At 45.3% G+C, this 13,233-nt stretch overlaps 1 protein-coding gene across 2 annotated transcripts in view; it reads left to right on the plus strand.

The window, feature by feature from the left end:
• The first annotated feature begins 3,257 nt into the window (after positions 1–3,257).
• LOC133346574 (ras GTPase-activating-like protein IQGAP1) overlaps positions 3,258–13,233 on the plus strand; it is a 112,869-nt gene continuing 102,893 nt past the window's right edge. For both annotated transcript variants that reach the window (XM_061558234.1, XM_061558235.1), the window contains exons 1-2: positions 3,258–3,467; positions 7,895–7,994. In XM_061558234.1, the coding sequence (XP_061414218.1) occupies positions 3,419–3,467; positions 7,895–7,994 (149 nt within the window). In that variant the 5' untranslated portion in view covers positions 3,258–3,418. The remainder of the gene's footprint in view (positions 3,468–7,894; positions 7,995–13,233) is intronic.

Below are 13,233 nucleotides of genomic sequence, written 5' to 3' on the forward strand. Positions count from 1 at the left end.
TGGAGATTCGTGGTGTTCAGGTGTAGTTGTCCCGTTACGTTGGGACTGTATCCCTCGGTTGTCAGGGTGCATGTTGTGCAGGGAGTGAACAATGGGTCGTCTCAGATCGGTCGGTACAGCTATATGCTGCGATGCGAGTCTTGGAGAGAGGTTGGGTCTCAGATCGGTCGGTACAGCTATATGCTGCGATGCGAGTCTTGGAGAGAGATTGGGTCTCAGATCGGTCGGTACAGCTATATGCTGCGATGCGAGTCTTGGAGAGAGACTGGGTTGAAGTCCCCCCCGATATGGCCGACGTGCGCGGTTTTAGGATGGAGACGCCACGTTGGAAAGGCGGGGGGTGCAAACGGTTGACATGTAATGTCGGTGGTGGTCCTCATTGAGGGCTGCTGGGACGCAAGCACGGGATGCCTTGGAGATGCGGTTCGCGCGTGCGGCCACCATTTATGGACAGGAGCAGGCAGATTTATTTTAGTTGTGTCATGTAAATTTTATATATATATTAAAAAATGTAGATACGGGAGCAGCCCTGAAGTGCGACTTCTTTGCCCAGTACATGGGTCGGCCCTGAAGTACGACTTCTCGACCCGGGACGTAGACAGACGTCCGGATAAGTGTGTGTAGAGGGATGCTCGACATGTTGGTCTTCGCCTTCTCTCCACCTGACGGATGGGAGGCTGGCAGAGTGGTGTGGATCCCTGCCATCCATGCGGTGGTTGTGTGATTTTGGTTCGATTACCGGTGTTGGTTGTGCATCCAACGCGTCGAAATCTGTATATTTGTTGTTGTTAATTCCCCGTTTTCTATGCGGATCCCGAGGAGGGCTAGGTGTGCCGCGGGTCGTTTGTTCACGTGTCATTGCTTCACCTTTTTGTTGATTGATGCTTGTATATAGTGTAGAGTTGTACAGGTTGGTTATGGTTTTTATGGTTGCTTTCTTGTTCTCTTTTCTTTTCCTGTTGAGGCTCGCATATTTGTTTTCTCTCTCTCCCTTTCGTTAATTTAAACTTTCTAATTATTGACAGCCGAGACGGCTGGAGGCTACGTAGAGGGGGGTAATGTAGTGACATAAGAAGGGAGGGGCTGCTGGGGGCTCTGGGATCCCAGGCGAGTCCAGACGCTTAAGCCTTTGGGCGCCAGGCGCTGGGTTCCCAGGGGGTCCAGATGCTTAAGCCTCTGGGCGCCAGGCGTTGAGTTCCCAGGCGCTTAATCCCCTGGGCGCCGCCAACGGGGGGGGGGGGGGGGGGGGGCTGTGTGTGCTCTGTGGGATGTCTGGTGGCGCACACGGCCCCACCCCTCGTTGGACCAGGCATAAAAGGAGAGCTCCCTGGACGATCGGGGCCCAGTTGTAACTCAAGACCCAAGACCCACGACCAGCCATCTGAAGACCCTGGGATGCTATGAGAGCCAGCGCTGGGACTCTGGAACTCCCGACTCTACGACCTTGTGAGGGCGAGTCCAGAGCGTAGCAAGAGTAGAGTATCTAGGCTGTGTACCTAGGCTGTAACAGAGTATCAGGACTGTTGGAGAGTTGGAGTACTGTTGGAGTGTTGTATTGTAATAAAGAAGTACATCTACAAGTGTCTCCGGAACCCGTTACATATGCACCTATACTCAACCCATTCCTGCGGGGGGAGCTAGGTAGGAACGTTGGGTTGCTCGGTCAATGGCCAGGGTCAACGGCGGCGTGGTGTATTCCACAAATATGCCCGACTGTGAGGGCGGGCACAAGCCGGTGTGAGGAGGTTAAACGTTGAGTTTTATAAGGGCACCACGGGGTGACCAGCCCCTCCCCACCCAGCCCCACCCCTCCCACCCCCCACCCAGCCCCACCCTCTTCCGCCCAGCCCAGCCCCTCCCCACCCTCCCCACCCAGCCCCTCCTCACCCTCCCCACTGGCCGGGTACGGGTACGGGTACCCGTTTGCGACCCTGGTGCGGCCGGGTACGGGTATGGGTAGGCCGTGAGTCACTGGTGAGTCACCGTTTGTCACTCATTTCCCAACGTCTTGTTTCTTCTCACAATTCAAGTTCCTAGAATCAACCCACTCGCGCCTGCAACATGGCTTTATCCCAGAGGTCGCAATCGGGTACCCGTGCCCGTACCCTACCCGATACCCGGCCGGGTATGGGTAGCCGGGTATCGGGTAGGGTACGTGTACGGGTACCAGTTTGCGACCCTGGTGCGGCCGGGTACGGGTAAGGAATCAAGATGAATCAAAACCCGTTTGCGACCTCTGTTGCAAGCCAATTTAAGGGCACCGCAATGTGGCTTGTTCTGCGAGGGTCGGCCAATCTCCTGGCACCGGGAAACCGTGGGACTTTCCCTCGTGGGAGCCTTAGGATTAAAACCCGTTGTGCCAGGCAATCCTCCGCCGGGACACTACTACGTGTGTGCGCTGCGTGTGTGCTCAGGGGTGAGGGCCAGGGGGGAGTCGCGGCGCTTGCGGAGTTTCTCCGCGGCCGTGGCACCACATTCTATCGCAAGACTGTGAGGGATAGTGATGGCCTCTGGAGGCCTTCATCTAGCAGTGGATTGATCATGGATGATTATGACAACAAAATTTTACTAAATACATTTCTATAAGAAGAGTTGGTTAGGCAATTAACAGTTTTTTGAACAAATACAATGGGGACGTTTGACCGTGACATGTGTGTATGCTTTTTTCGTATGCCAGTACGAAAATAAACTTAAACAGTTATTATCTAAATCATTATGAACATAATGGTGATAAAACAATGACTTTTGAAATGCCTTATGCTATTTCAGTCAACACAATGACCAAAACACACAATTATATCTGATCATAATTTCAATGCCTTTTATATATATCTAAAAAAAATTAGATCTATAAAAGGAATTTCGTTTCTTATATGAATGAATCCAATTGATGGAAACGTCATTTAATGGGATGGCTGGCACATGCGCTTTTACACACAAAGACAAAGATCCCCCGTATAGCCTTAACAGAACTGTTGGGGCAAGTGCTGTTAGCGAGTGGCACCTATGAAGGCCGGAACAGCACATGAGGGGGTGGGTGGCCAGCACCACACCCCACCGCCTTTGTCTCCCCAGTGGCGATGTTTACACACCGCACTAGCTACTCATTTGAGGCTGAGTCGACCTAGGGGAGGGCCAAGACAGGTGTTGAATCGAACTCGGTTCGCAGCGGAGCGCGCTAACCGCTACACTACCGCTCCCCCCACACACGCACACACTTGCACACGTGCCCACAGCCCCACCACGGACCGCACACACTTCCCCACCCCACGGCTGCACGCACACACGCGCCGCCTTTGAGCCGCTTGCATTACTGGCAAGGGAGACTCGGGGATCAGCCGCGCATTTTGAACGGCCTCACCGGCCCTCAACGTTGACCCAAGAAACAAAACTAAAACAAATATTCAAAAAGGAGATCATGGCACAGCAAGACGACGCGGACGGATTTGCCAAACCATATTATGGATGTAAGTGTACATATATTTTTAAAAGCTCTTGAAATGTTGCCCTTGGTTTGCTTGTGACTAAATGTTATTTTGAATATCTGCATACTTTCATTAGTTTTTTTGTGAGTGAGTATAATTGTGGAATGCTTTGACACTTAACAGTTGTGTATGTTTTCATTCACCTCGTTAGGTTACATGTATAATTTTCTGTATGAAGAATATCATGTTTACATTTAGTGGAGTGATACCATATTTACTGAACGAACTGATAGAATAAAGAGACTTTAAAAGCCTGCAGAGAACATTCGTCAAATGCTGTTAGGATGAATGTCCTTACATTGCTGTATGGTACCATCATACCCTATCACCTGGGCACCCATTTCACCAACCCACGCCGACCAACATGGTCAAGTATGGTCGAACAACCGCCATGTCAAAGGGCTTTAAATTTCAGGGTGTTTTAAAAGATGGACCCAATTTCAGAAATATAGCGATTTCAAATCGGGCCCATCTTTTTAAACACCCTGTATTATCATGGTCATCGTGCTCTGCTTTTATTTTTGTGAGGTATGGAGGTGGCTTGGGGAGGCTTTCTTCCAGCAGTGGATTGATCATGGCAGATGTTGATGCTGATTATACCAGTGGCCATCCGTGGGCATATACAATACTGTTACACTCATTCTATTATACGGGCGTGACAGAGGCTGCTGAGCTGAATCCCACTTCTTCAGTCGGAGTTCCATAGTGTGGTGGGTTTCACAGCAAACACCACAAACCCATGGAATCCTCCTCGCCTTGGCCTGGAAGCCGTGGGTAGTGGTGGGTTTTGTGGGCAGGGTGGAAGGCTGGGTGTTGTGGCTGACTTTTGGAGCTTAGCAAACCCATTTTTATTGCAATTTTTTGAAAATTTTACTTAACCTTTTAGCATGTAGGTGTAGCATAAGCATTTTACTGGTCAGCCGGAATGTAAAACATATTTGCAGCTTTGTAATTTGTCTTTAGCAGGTGTTGCAATGTATTAACTTGAGCACGATTCACACCACGTAGTGTAAGACTTGATTGTTGAAACCCGTCAGAGATGGTGATGGATTGGGATGGCCTTCAACCAGCTGATGGTAGATCAGGGCTGATGATGATACGGCACTTTATTACATTATTTACCTGAAGAAAGTCTCATTGAGTTTTCAAAAACATGCTTATGATGGTTCTCCTTGGAGCATTAAGACATGGACATAGTATTTGATATGTCTACTTACATCCACATTTCTTGAAAAAAGTGACACATTTCCATAGGGAGTCGAGCATTACAAGACATTTTAAATACAGAAGTGAGTTTACATTTGAAAAAAGCCACTTGTTATCACACATGGATGCCGTATTGAATAAATGGATGTCATGTTGAAGTTAATTCTATACACATTAAAGTACAATTCATTATTGATCATCCCGTAAATGTTACTTTCATTTACATCTTGTTATGCATGTCATCTAACAATATCTTGCAGAATGTCATCTCTGTCTCTAGTCTGGTTTTTTCCTTGTCATGTGACCTGAAATGATCCTGACCTGAAACGCACCGTATACCTGCTCTGAAATTTCCAGTCGTCTAATTGTACCAATCTTACGAATGGTTTTACAATTTTCCAAACATTTTTTTATCGATGCCTTATTTTGTGAACACTTGGACAACCGCAGTAGTTTCCACTTAATCTAATGTATTTTCATAATCAACAAAAGCTGGCGATTATATATTGATCAACATTTATTTATCTTTTTTAGAATGTGTTTAGCTTGTTTTATTCAACCAGGTAAGAACTCATGAGATCAGGATAATCTCATTTGCAAGAATGACTTGTGTCACCAAAACGACAAGAGCAAAACAAATAAAGCACACTACAACAATAAAGCAAATATAAATCTAAAATATTGCACAAACACAATTTGAAATAGTATCTTCTGTCTAGTGCAATTGCCTCGGACCGAAAATGTTTCGACTAATCTTAGTAGAAGTACAACTGAAATTAATATTGAGCGGTTAAGGTGAGGGCAGCCTTCCTGTGATTGAGAGCATGCACTGTCTATGAAATCTAGCTTGTTGGTCTGCTTGACTAGCCTCCCAATTGATTTTCTGTTTCTATACGATCTTCTTGAGCACTTTATATATGTGTGATAAGAGGCTAATGAGCCTGCAATTCTCAAGTCAGTTTTGTCTCCCCTTTTGAATGTAAGGATTATTGAAGCCTAATTCAGTCCTGAAGGTATTTCATTTCCGTATACACATTTTGTGAATAGGAACTGCTACACTAAGATTGCAATTTTTTAATTAGCTAAATAATAAAACTCGGGCAAGGAGTTATGCTCTCACCAAGATTACGTACAATTAATCTGGAGGCTAATTTCAGGAAATTGGATTGGAGGAGTAAAGGCATAACGATAAATATCGAAAGTATTAAATACCTTAGACTTGCTAATGCCATGGTCATTATAACAATCAATGTCCATTAACTGTAAGGAGAGATTTCAGAACAAAACAAAGAATCCTTCAAAGCGGGGCTAATGATAAAACATTTTTATTGATAAAAAGTAATCTTAACAATGTGCCATAAAAATTTAAATTTTTAATCTTGCATACTAGATTGCTATAGTTACGTACAGTTTGTGTCATAAACATTGACTCTTACAAATAACAAGGGAACAAAGGCAGAAACGTATTCACAGAAGTATAAAGAGATGCATCCTGGGAAATACACTGACAATAAGATGAACACACGAATCAGAGAACAAACTGCAAATTGCAGTCATCATATTTACCGTTAAGAAAAGTAAGTTGGCTTTTACAAGAGTGATTCTAGCGACGAATGCTACTCAAGTGCAGTAGAGAGATGGATTCTGACATTGCAGAACAGAGGGATGGCAACAGTGTTTGAGAGTTTCATCCAGGTATGTGTGAGTTTTTCCAAGTACTTGGCTTCCTCCACATGCCAATCACTGAGTTAATGGAATAGTCCAAACGTGCCAATGCAGGACCCACCTGAAATAAGAATTGAGACTCAGACTTTTCTGGCTAAATAGAGGGCATTTATATTATAACACAAATTAATGCCTGCATATGACCCTAGCGACCCGAGTGCCCTTCCTCGTTCTTGTCAGATCTCAGAAGCCGAGCCTGGGTAGTGCTTGAATGGGCAGACACTTTCCACAGATTGTTATAGGCTGTGCGGGTACGTGGTGGGCAGCAGAGGGCAGTGCAGGAAATATCCATTGTTGTGCTGTACATTTATGCCTCGAGATCTATGCTGCCCACCTTCACCAAACTGCATTGACCAGCGCGGTGGAAGTATGGTTACATAACCCCCTACTACCCGTACGAGATGGAGGAGGCCCTCATCCAGCATTGTATTGTGGGCTGTACGAATAATGTGTAGACATCTCATGTCCCACACATTTGGTACACATTTCACACGCTCAATTCAACAGGTGCCGATTGTGTCGCATTGCTTCTTTGTGTAAATTTCGGCGGTTGTGCCGCACGGTTCAATGTGTTTGCAAAAAAGTTGCACCGCGTGTTTATCAGTAGGAATGTCCGACGTTTTATTCCACATGCTGGACAATTCAGTTCTTGAAGATTAAGCTCCCAGTATGTGGGGCGAAAACTTCTTCGGACATCGTGCCAAATAACATTCGGTACAACCTGAAAACATGTCAGAGATCTAATCGTTTCCTGCGACACATTAATTCCAGCCCTCCATGATCAATATTTGAGAACCACCAGGTAAAGACCAGTTGATGGAGGATTCAACAGCAGTCGTCATGGATGCTCTGGCCCCAACATAAGAATGTGGAATTTCCACCACCGTATCAGGACCGCCAATTCAGATAAGCACAGCCTCATACTCGTTTCAGCAAGGGGACACTTTGAAAATTAAGATTGAGATAAAATCACAATGCAGCATTGCCACTTATGACATCTGAATATTGACAGGCAAAAGGTGCAGCCCTGCAGTTGCTTGCTCACACAACTGCTGGCAGAAAGACCTCCACTAAGGGGATCTCTACAGTGCACCTCTCGAGGGCATTTGACCGACTCTTCCACGCTGGATGAAGTTTTTGGAAGAGATGGGAGTACCCACATGTTACCAATCAACTGTCGTGTACCCATTTATATGACTGGGTGGACAGGCTGCGGGATTTAAGAAAATTGGCTCATTGTTTCAACTGCTGCACCAGGAGATTGCATCAAACGAGTGATCTCTGGGTTGTGGGTCCTGGGTGCTCTTACACCTTTGCATCATCATATTTCAGGATGGCCCTCGGAGATCCACCCCTAATTAAGAGGCTCCTGTCAGATGTGAAGCTGGCGTCGGCGTCAACCATTTGCGAGTGATAATAACACCGATTGAGACTTTGCCTGTTGCTGATAACCCTTGTCCATTTTGTTTTTGCTGCAGCCATCATGGACGATGAACGGATGACGGCGGAGCAGATGGATGCGCGACGGCGCCAGAACGTGGCCTACGAGTACCTGTGCCACCTGGAGGAGGCGAAACGGTAGCGTTCTCTCACGGGGGGGTGGAGTGGAGGCCATCTGGGCAGAATTGGTTTCACCAAATTCAGTTTTGTTGCCAGATAAAAGGGTAAAATGTGTCAGTTTTGTTGCCAGATAAAAGGGTAAAAAAACAATTATCATGTTTTGCTACTGGGAAAGGAGGTTCCAATGGTGGTTTCACCAAGTTCAGTGTGGGTTTGGCGAACGATTGAAACAAAGGTGGCCGTTGAATTGGTGTGGTTGAAGATTTTGGTGAGGCAGGGCTGCAAAGGCGGCTTTGTGGCAGAAGGGGTTCTATAACCACTGGCTTTGTGCTCGCGCATGATCTCACTTTCCATACACGTGGCACGCATGTTGCCAGCGTCTGAATGGAGAGGATAAAAAGAAGTGGGGAACGATAGACCGAGCAGAGTGTGTGTGAAAGCTGCCGTTTGTGAAGCAGCGGTCTGTGCGGATGGGTGTGAAATAGGAAGAGGGCCCGTGTTTGACTGTTTTCGCATCACGGGGATCTCTTGCAGCAGATGCACATCATCGTCTGCATTATTTACCTGCTTAAAATGCAATCTTAAAAAGTCCTGGGAATTTAATGAAAGCAAAAAACAGAGGAATCAAAATGTATGCAATAGCACACACATGGTCCGATGCCAGTAGTAAAAAAAATAACTTTTGTAACATGTTCAGTAATAAAAACATCAACAAGTCCCAGTAAACGAGCTACATTGGCCCAATGTTGCTCGTTGACTGGGATATTTCCTATGTCATGGGAGATGAGCTAAAGAGCTAAGCAACGGATGAGGGGGTGGGGGCAGGAGTCGATAGCAGAGAGGAAAAACAATGCATGAAAGCTGGGTGTTGTCTGTAGTAGTTCGTGGTTTGTATAACCAAAGACAAATATTCCCCGTAAAAAGCCTGAACAGACTGTTCGGGCAAGTGCTGTCAGCGAGCACCTATGAAGGCCGGCACAGCACACGAGCGGGTGGGTGGTCATCCCCATGCCCAGCCTCCTTTGTCTCCCTAGTGGCAATGTTTTTAACACTGAACCAGGTACTCATTTGAGGGTTAGTCGACCTATGGGAGGCCCAAGACCGGTTCAGTTAATCGTCAGTGATGTTGGCGGTGAGCGGGAATCGAATTTGGGTCGCTGGGTTTGTAGCGCAGCATGTTACCTTCTATATTTCCGCTCACCAGTTACACCACCACAAGCAAAACGCTTACCTTTTGGGGTGGGAAATGCAAAGCCTATGCTTCTCTATCCTCCCACAATGGCCGGCCAGACTGGTAGGGATCGTTGGTCTACCTTTACTCATGCACGATTTTAATGTATTGAAGATTTGAGAGTTGCACTGTATCATCGGAGGAGACGTGGTGTTTTGGTGCAACCTCTTGCAGTTAAGAGGGAGTTGCTGATTGGAAAGTAATTCCAAGAAGGAAGGCGTTGGCATATGTGTAAGAAGGAGTGGCAGGAAGTTATGTTGCCCTTAGTTGCTGTCATTTTCTTGGCCACTTCAGAATAGAGCAACCACTGAATGAAGTAGTCGAATTAATGAAGTGTATTATATCTGCAACAGACCACATGCTTCCTCGATAGCATGAGCACTGGGACGAGAGCGTTGGAAGTCGTCCTAATAATGAACTGGCGGTGAAGAAAATGGTGGACCGTCTTTATGTAATTATTCCGCTCTGTTGCTACACGATGAGTAACACATTCTGGGAAGACTATCGGAAGTAAAAATTATAACGCTGCACTGTATTCGTATGATTATGCCCTCACATCCCCATAGTATTGGTATTAAGTGAAAATTTGGATTCATGTGAAACTTACATCGAATTTAATCCCATGTTCCTGAGAGGATACATAATCTGAATCTGCTGTTGTGATATTCATGCTAAGCTATTGACACTCATGTTTATTATGTATTGCTCAAGGATTTCAGCGGGTTTAATGGTCAATTATATAAGCACAACGGAATTGATGCCCCTCATAAGGCCAGTAACTGCATCTTTGATAAATTAAATGTGGCCATCTCATGAGCAAATAATATACATTACTTGATTTTGATCCTAATAGTCAAAGTGATTTCCTGCTCAAATGAGCATTGAAGCGGACATTCTGCATTCCAATGACTGTTGACTTCCCTATAGAGTGATACTTATTTAACCGGTCCTGGAGGGATGATGGGCTGAGTGAACCCCCGATCAGGAGTTGAACTCGCACCATTCCGATTGCGAGCCGCTCGATCTACCAGGGAGCTACTTGGCTGGTTTAATAGTAACCGTGTCATTATTGAAAACAAATAAAAAAGAGGAAATTGTGAAATGCTGATTAGAAGGTGATCTCATTGCCTTGTTTTTTTTTCTTCCTAATAAGGAGATGTATGATCATTTTAACACCTGTATATAAATGTAATGCTTGTACGAGTTCAGAAAACGTGGTAAAATTGCCTTTGAAACAAACTCGAATGAGCCGTACTGGATAAACAGGCATAATTGATCATTGCTGAAAAATGCTCGTTACGTGCTGTTGTGGAGGATTATGGGTAGTAGTAAAACATAGACACATGTCTGTTTCTCCACGCGAACATGTAAATGTTTCTTTAGTATATCAGCCGGCGAGTCTTCCGGACTTATCGGTTATTTAAGAAGCTGATGAGATCCAGAAGCTTGAAACTGGGCCAGAGTTTGCTTTCTAAAACAAATACACTGTGTCTGGATAGCGTTAGTCTGGAAGGCCGGTACGCTAATTGTCGAATAACGATTTTAATGTGGAGAAATCGGTGCCTCCCTGAAATATACATTTTTTAAAATTTATTAATGCTGAATTTTTTTGGGGCGTTATGGAATGTTTCAGAATGACCGGTGTGTTAAAAGGGAAGGGACTTGTCAGTTGCGATTAACGCCTCCATTCTAAAAGTCCACGTCACAGCATTCATGGCTGGAATATAATCAGGAGCCACCTTGCTAGAGCAGCAGCCAGCCCTCCTAATCATGGAATCGTAAGCTCAACTGCAGATCAGGGTCAAACTCGTGCCACATTTTTTTTTCTGTTTGGTGAAATGATAAAAAAAATCTATACCTTTTGATCTATGCAATTCATGTTGAACTTCTTTAACATCGTACATAGCGAACCGTGACAATTGGAGGTGACAATCGCGCTAAACCGTGGGGATTCTGGACCGACCCCACCATAGGAATGAAGAATTCCACCACTGCTTCAGAATTCCCAATGGAGAGATGTCGCCAAGAGATAATTTGAATGTGTGGACAATTCTGTATTTATCAGTGCAATTTATTATAAAACTGTATTATCATTTGATTTATGGTGGAACAGTGCACCATGAACTCGGCTACCTGCGTTCGATCCCTGGCGACGTCTAACATCAATGGCGAGTGATATATGAACCGGTCCTGGGCCACGTACCCCACCTTTTCATTAAGTGCTGTAAATTAAATTAATTATTACATTTCGATTTAAAGCTTTATTTTTTTAATTTTATTATTTCCCTTCTACGTGACTTTACCGAAAGAACCAAGAAGATAATTATTACATATCATTCAGTAAGTTTTTATCTCCCAAAATACGAAGTGCAGGCGTATGCGCAACACAAACTAACAGTGGTTGGTCAAATGTACCCATCATCTCTGCGATCAATACAATTGAACCGAAATAAATCCTTTTGCTTTTCTATATGTTCTTGTCTCATAGCAATGCACATCAAGACACATTTTTTTAACCCTTCCCGTTGCAAAATTGTGGCAGGAAATGGAGACATCATCATCATCACGTTGTCAGGGCTGAATCTGTTGCGTTGACAATGCCACGGTCAAACAAACGAAGCCGAACGCGTGGAAACTGTGCGAGGCAACTCTCTCTCTCTCGAGTCGCTAGAGTTTCGGGTCATGTCACCCATGACTCTTCAGTTTTCTTCTCATTTTTATTCTGTGTCGAAATCATGCTTGTGCCTGCCCCAGGTTCCACCGTTCGAAAGGCTTAATCAGCGCTGCAGGAAGCAGGCTTAGCGCAGCACGCTGACGGGGGAAGTGAGTGGCTCCAGTGGTTTCAGGACGCCCGATAAGATCCACCACCGCAGATGCAGAACTAGTGAAACTGTACTCGCTGGCTATCCGCTGAGCTTACAGCACGCGTAGCTTTTGAGCTGAAACGCGTACGACGGTTTGTGCTGTTTGCGTGTGTGCGAGTGTGTGTGCGTTTGAAAAAAAAATCGAATTCTCCAAACGAATGCACAGCAGCAGCAGCAGCAACTGGGAAGAGTTGTCACGCGGGGTGTGGCGGTGGCGGTGGTGTCTCTGTGGTGTGAATATGATGTCGATGGCATCGCTTTGAGGCCCCCTCGACCCCCCGGTGTCTGCCAGCAATGCCGGCACTGCCGTGCGTTGCTCACTTTTCTCGCCAATGCCACGAGTCAGACCGAAAGACATTCTCCACCGTGCGAACGTTCCGCTACCGGCGGTTGCGTCTTACCAGAAATTCGCGAGTCGTCAACATTTTCAACGACTCTTAACACGCTGGAAGGAAATGGACAGAATTTCGATGTTACTAAATATGGGCATGTTTTTCCGCCCCCTCTGTCGAGTAAAATCGTCGCATTTAGTGCGGTGTCGTCTGTGATGGTGCTTGTAGTTCCTTTGGGATAAACATTTTCAAAATTACACAGACTGTCACTGTGGGTGATAATTCGCATGCCATGTCATAGTTTATTTAAACTCTTAAAAGCATGAAAAAAACACCTCATCAGAGCTATAAAGTTAACAGGGAAAGTGCTGAATTTTGCAGTATTTGTGAAAATGTCAGCGTGTTAATAAACATATTACAAACGTGCAAACATATTCCAAAGCTTTTGTGACTGCAGGAATTCATATTCTTTGGGTCTTTCGGTAAAGTCACGTAGATAGGTTTGTTATTTTCTTTCAACCTATCTATGTTACTTTACCGAAATACCCAAAGAATATATTCAAATGCTGCTGCTGCTAAATTTTTAGTACCTGGAAGCTCATTTTTGTATTGACAGCAAAAATACAATAATCCGCGTTGACATGGTGGGGCAATCATATCGTGGATCCTGTAATCCGCGGAGCACTGCAGAGGTTAGATCAAATAGCTATTTAAATGTATTTTGTGCCGACGTGGTGTTGCCGGGGATTATGGGAGGAAAGAGCCATGTGACTCGATCCATTTCCGAAAAGTTTGTGGAATACTGGAGAAGCACGGCATGTGACTAGCGG

Source organism: Lethenteron reissneri, chromosome 24, assembly GCF_015708825.2.
Source record: "Lethenteron reissneri isolate LAM-NWPU_2019-01 chromosome 24, ASM1570882v1, whole genome shotgun sequence".
In the NCBI taxonomy this organism is placed as follows: domain Eukaryota; kingdom Metazoa; phylum Chordata; class Hyperoartia; order Petromyzontiformes; family Petromyzontidae; genus Lethenteron; species Lethenteron reissneri.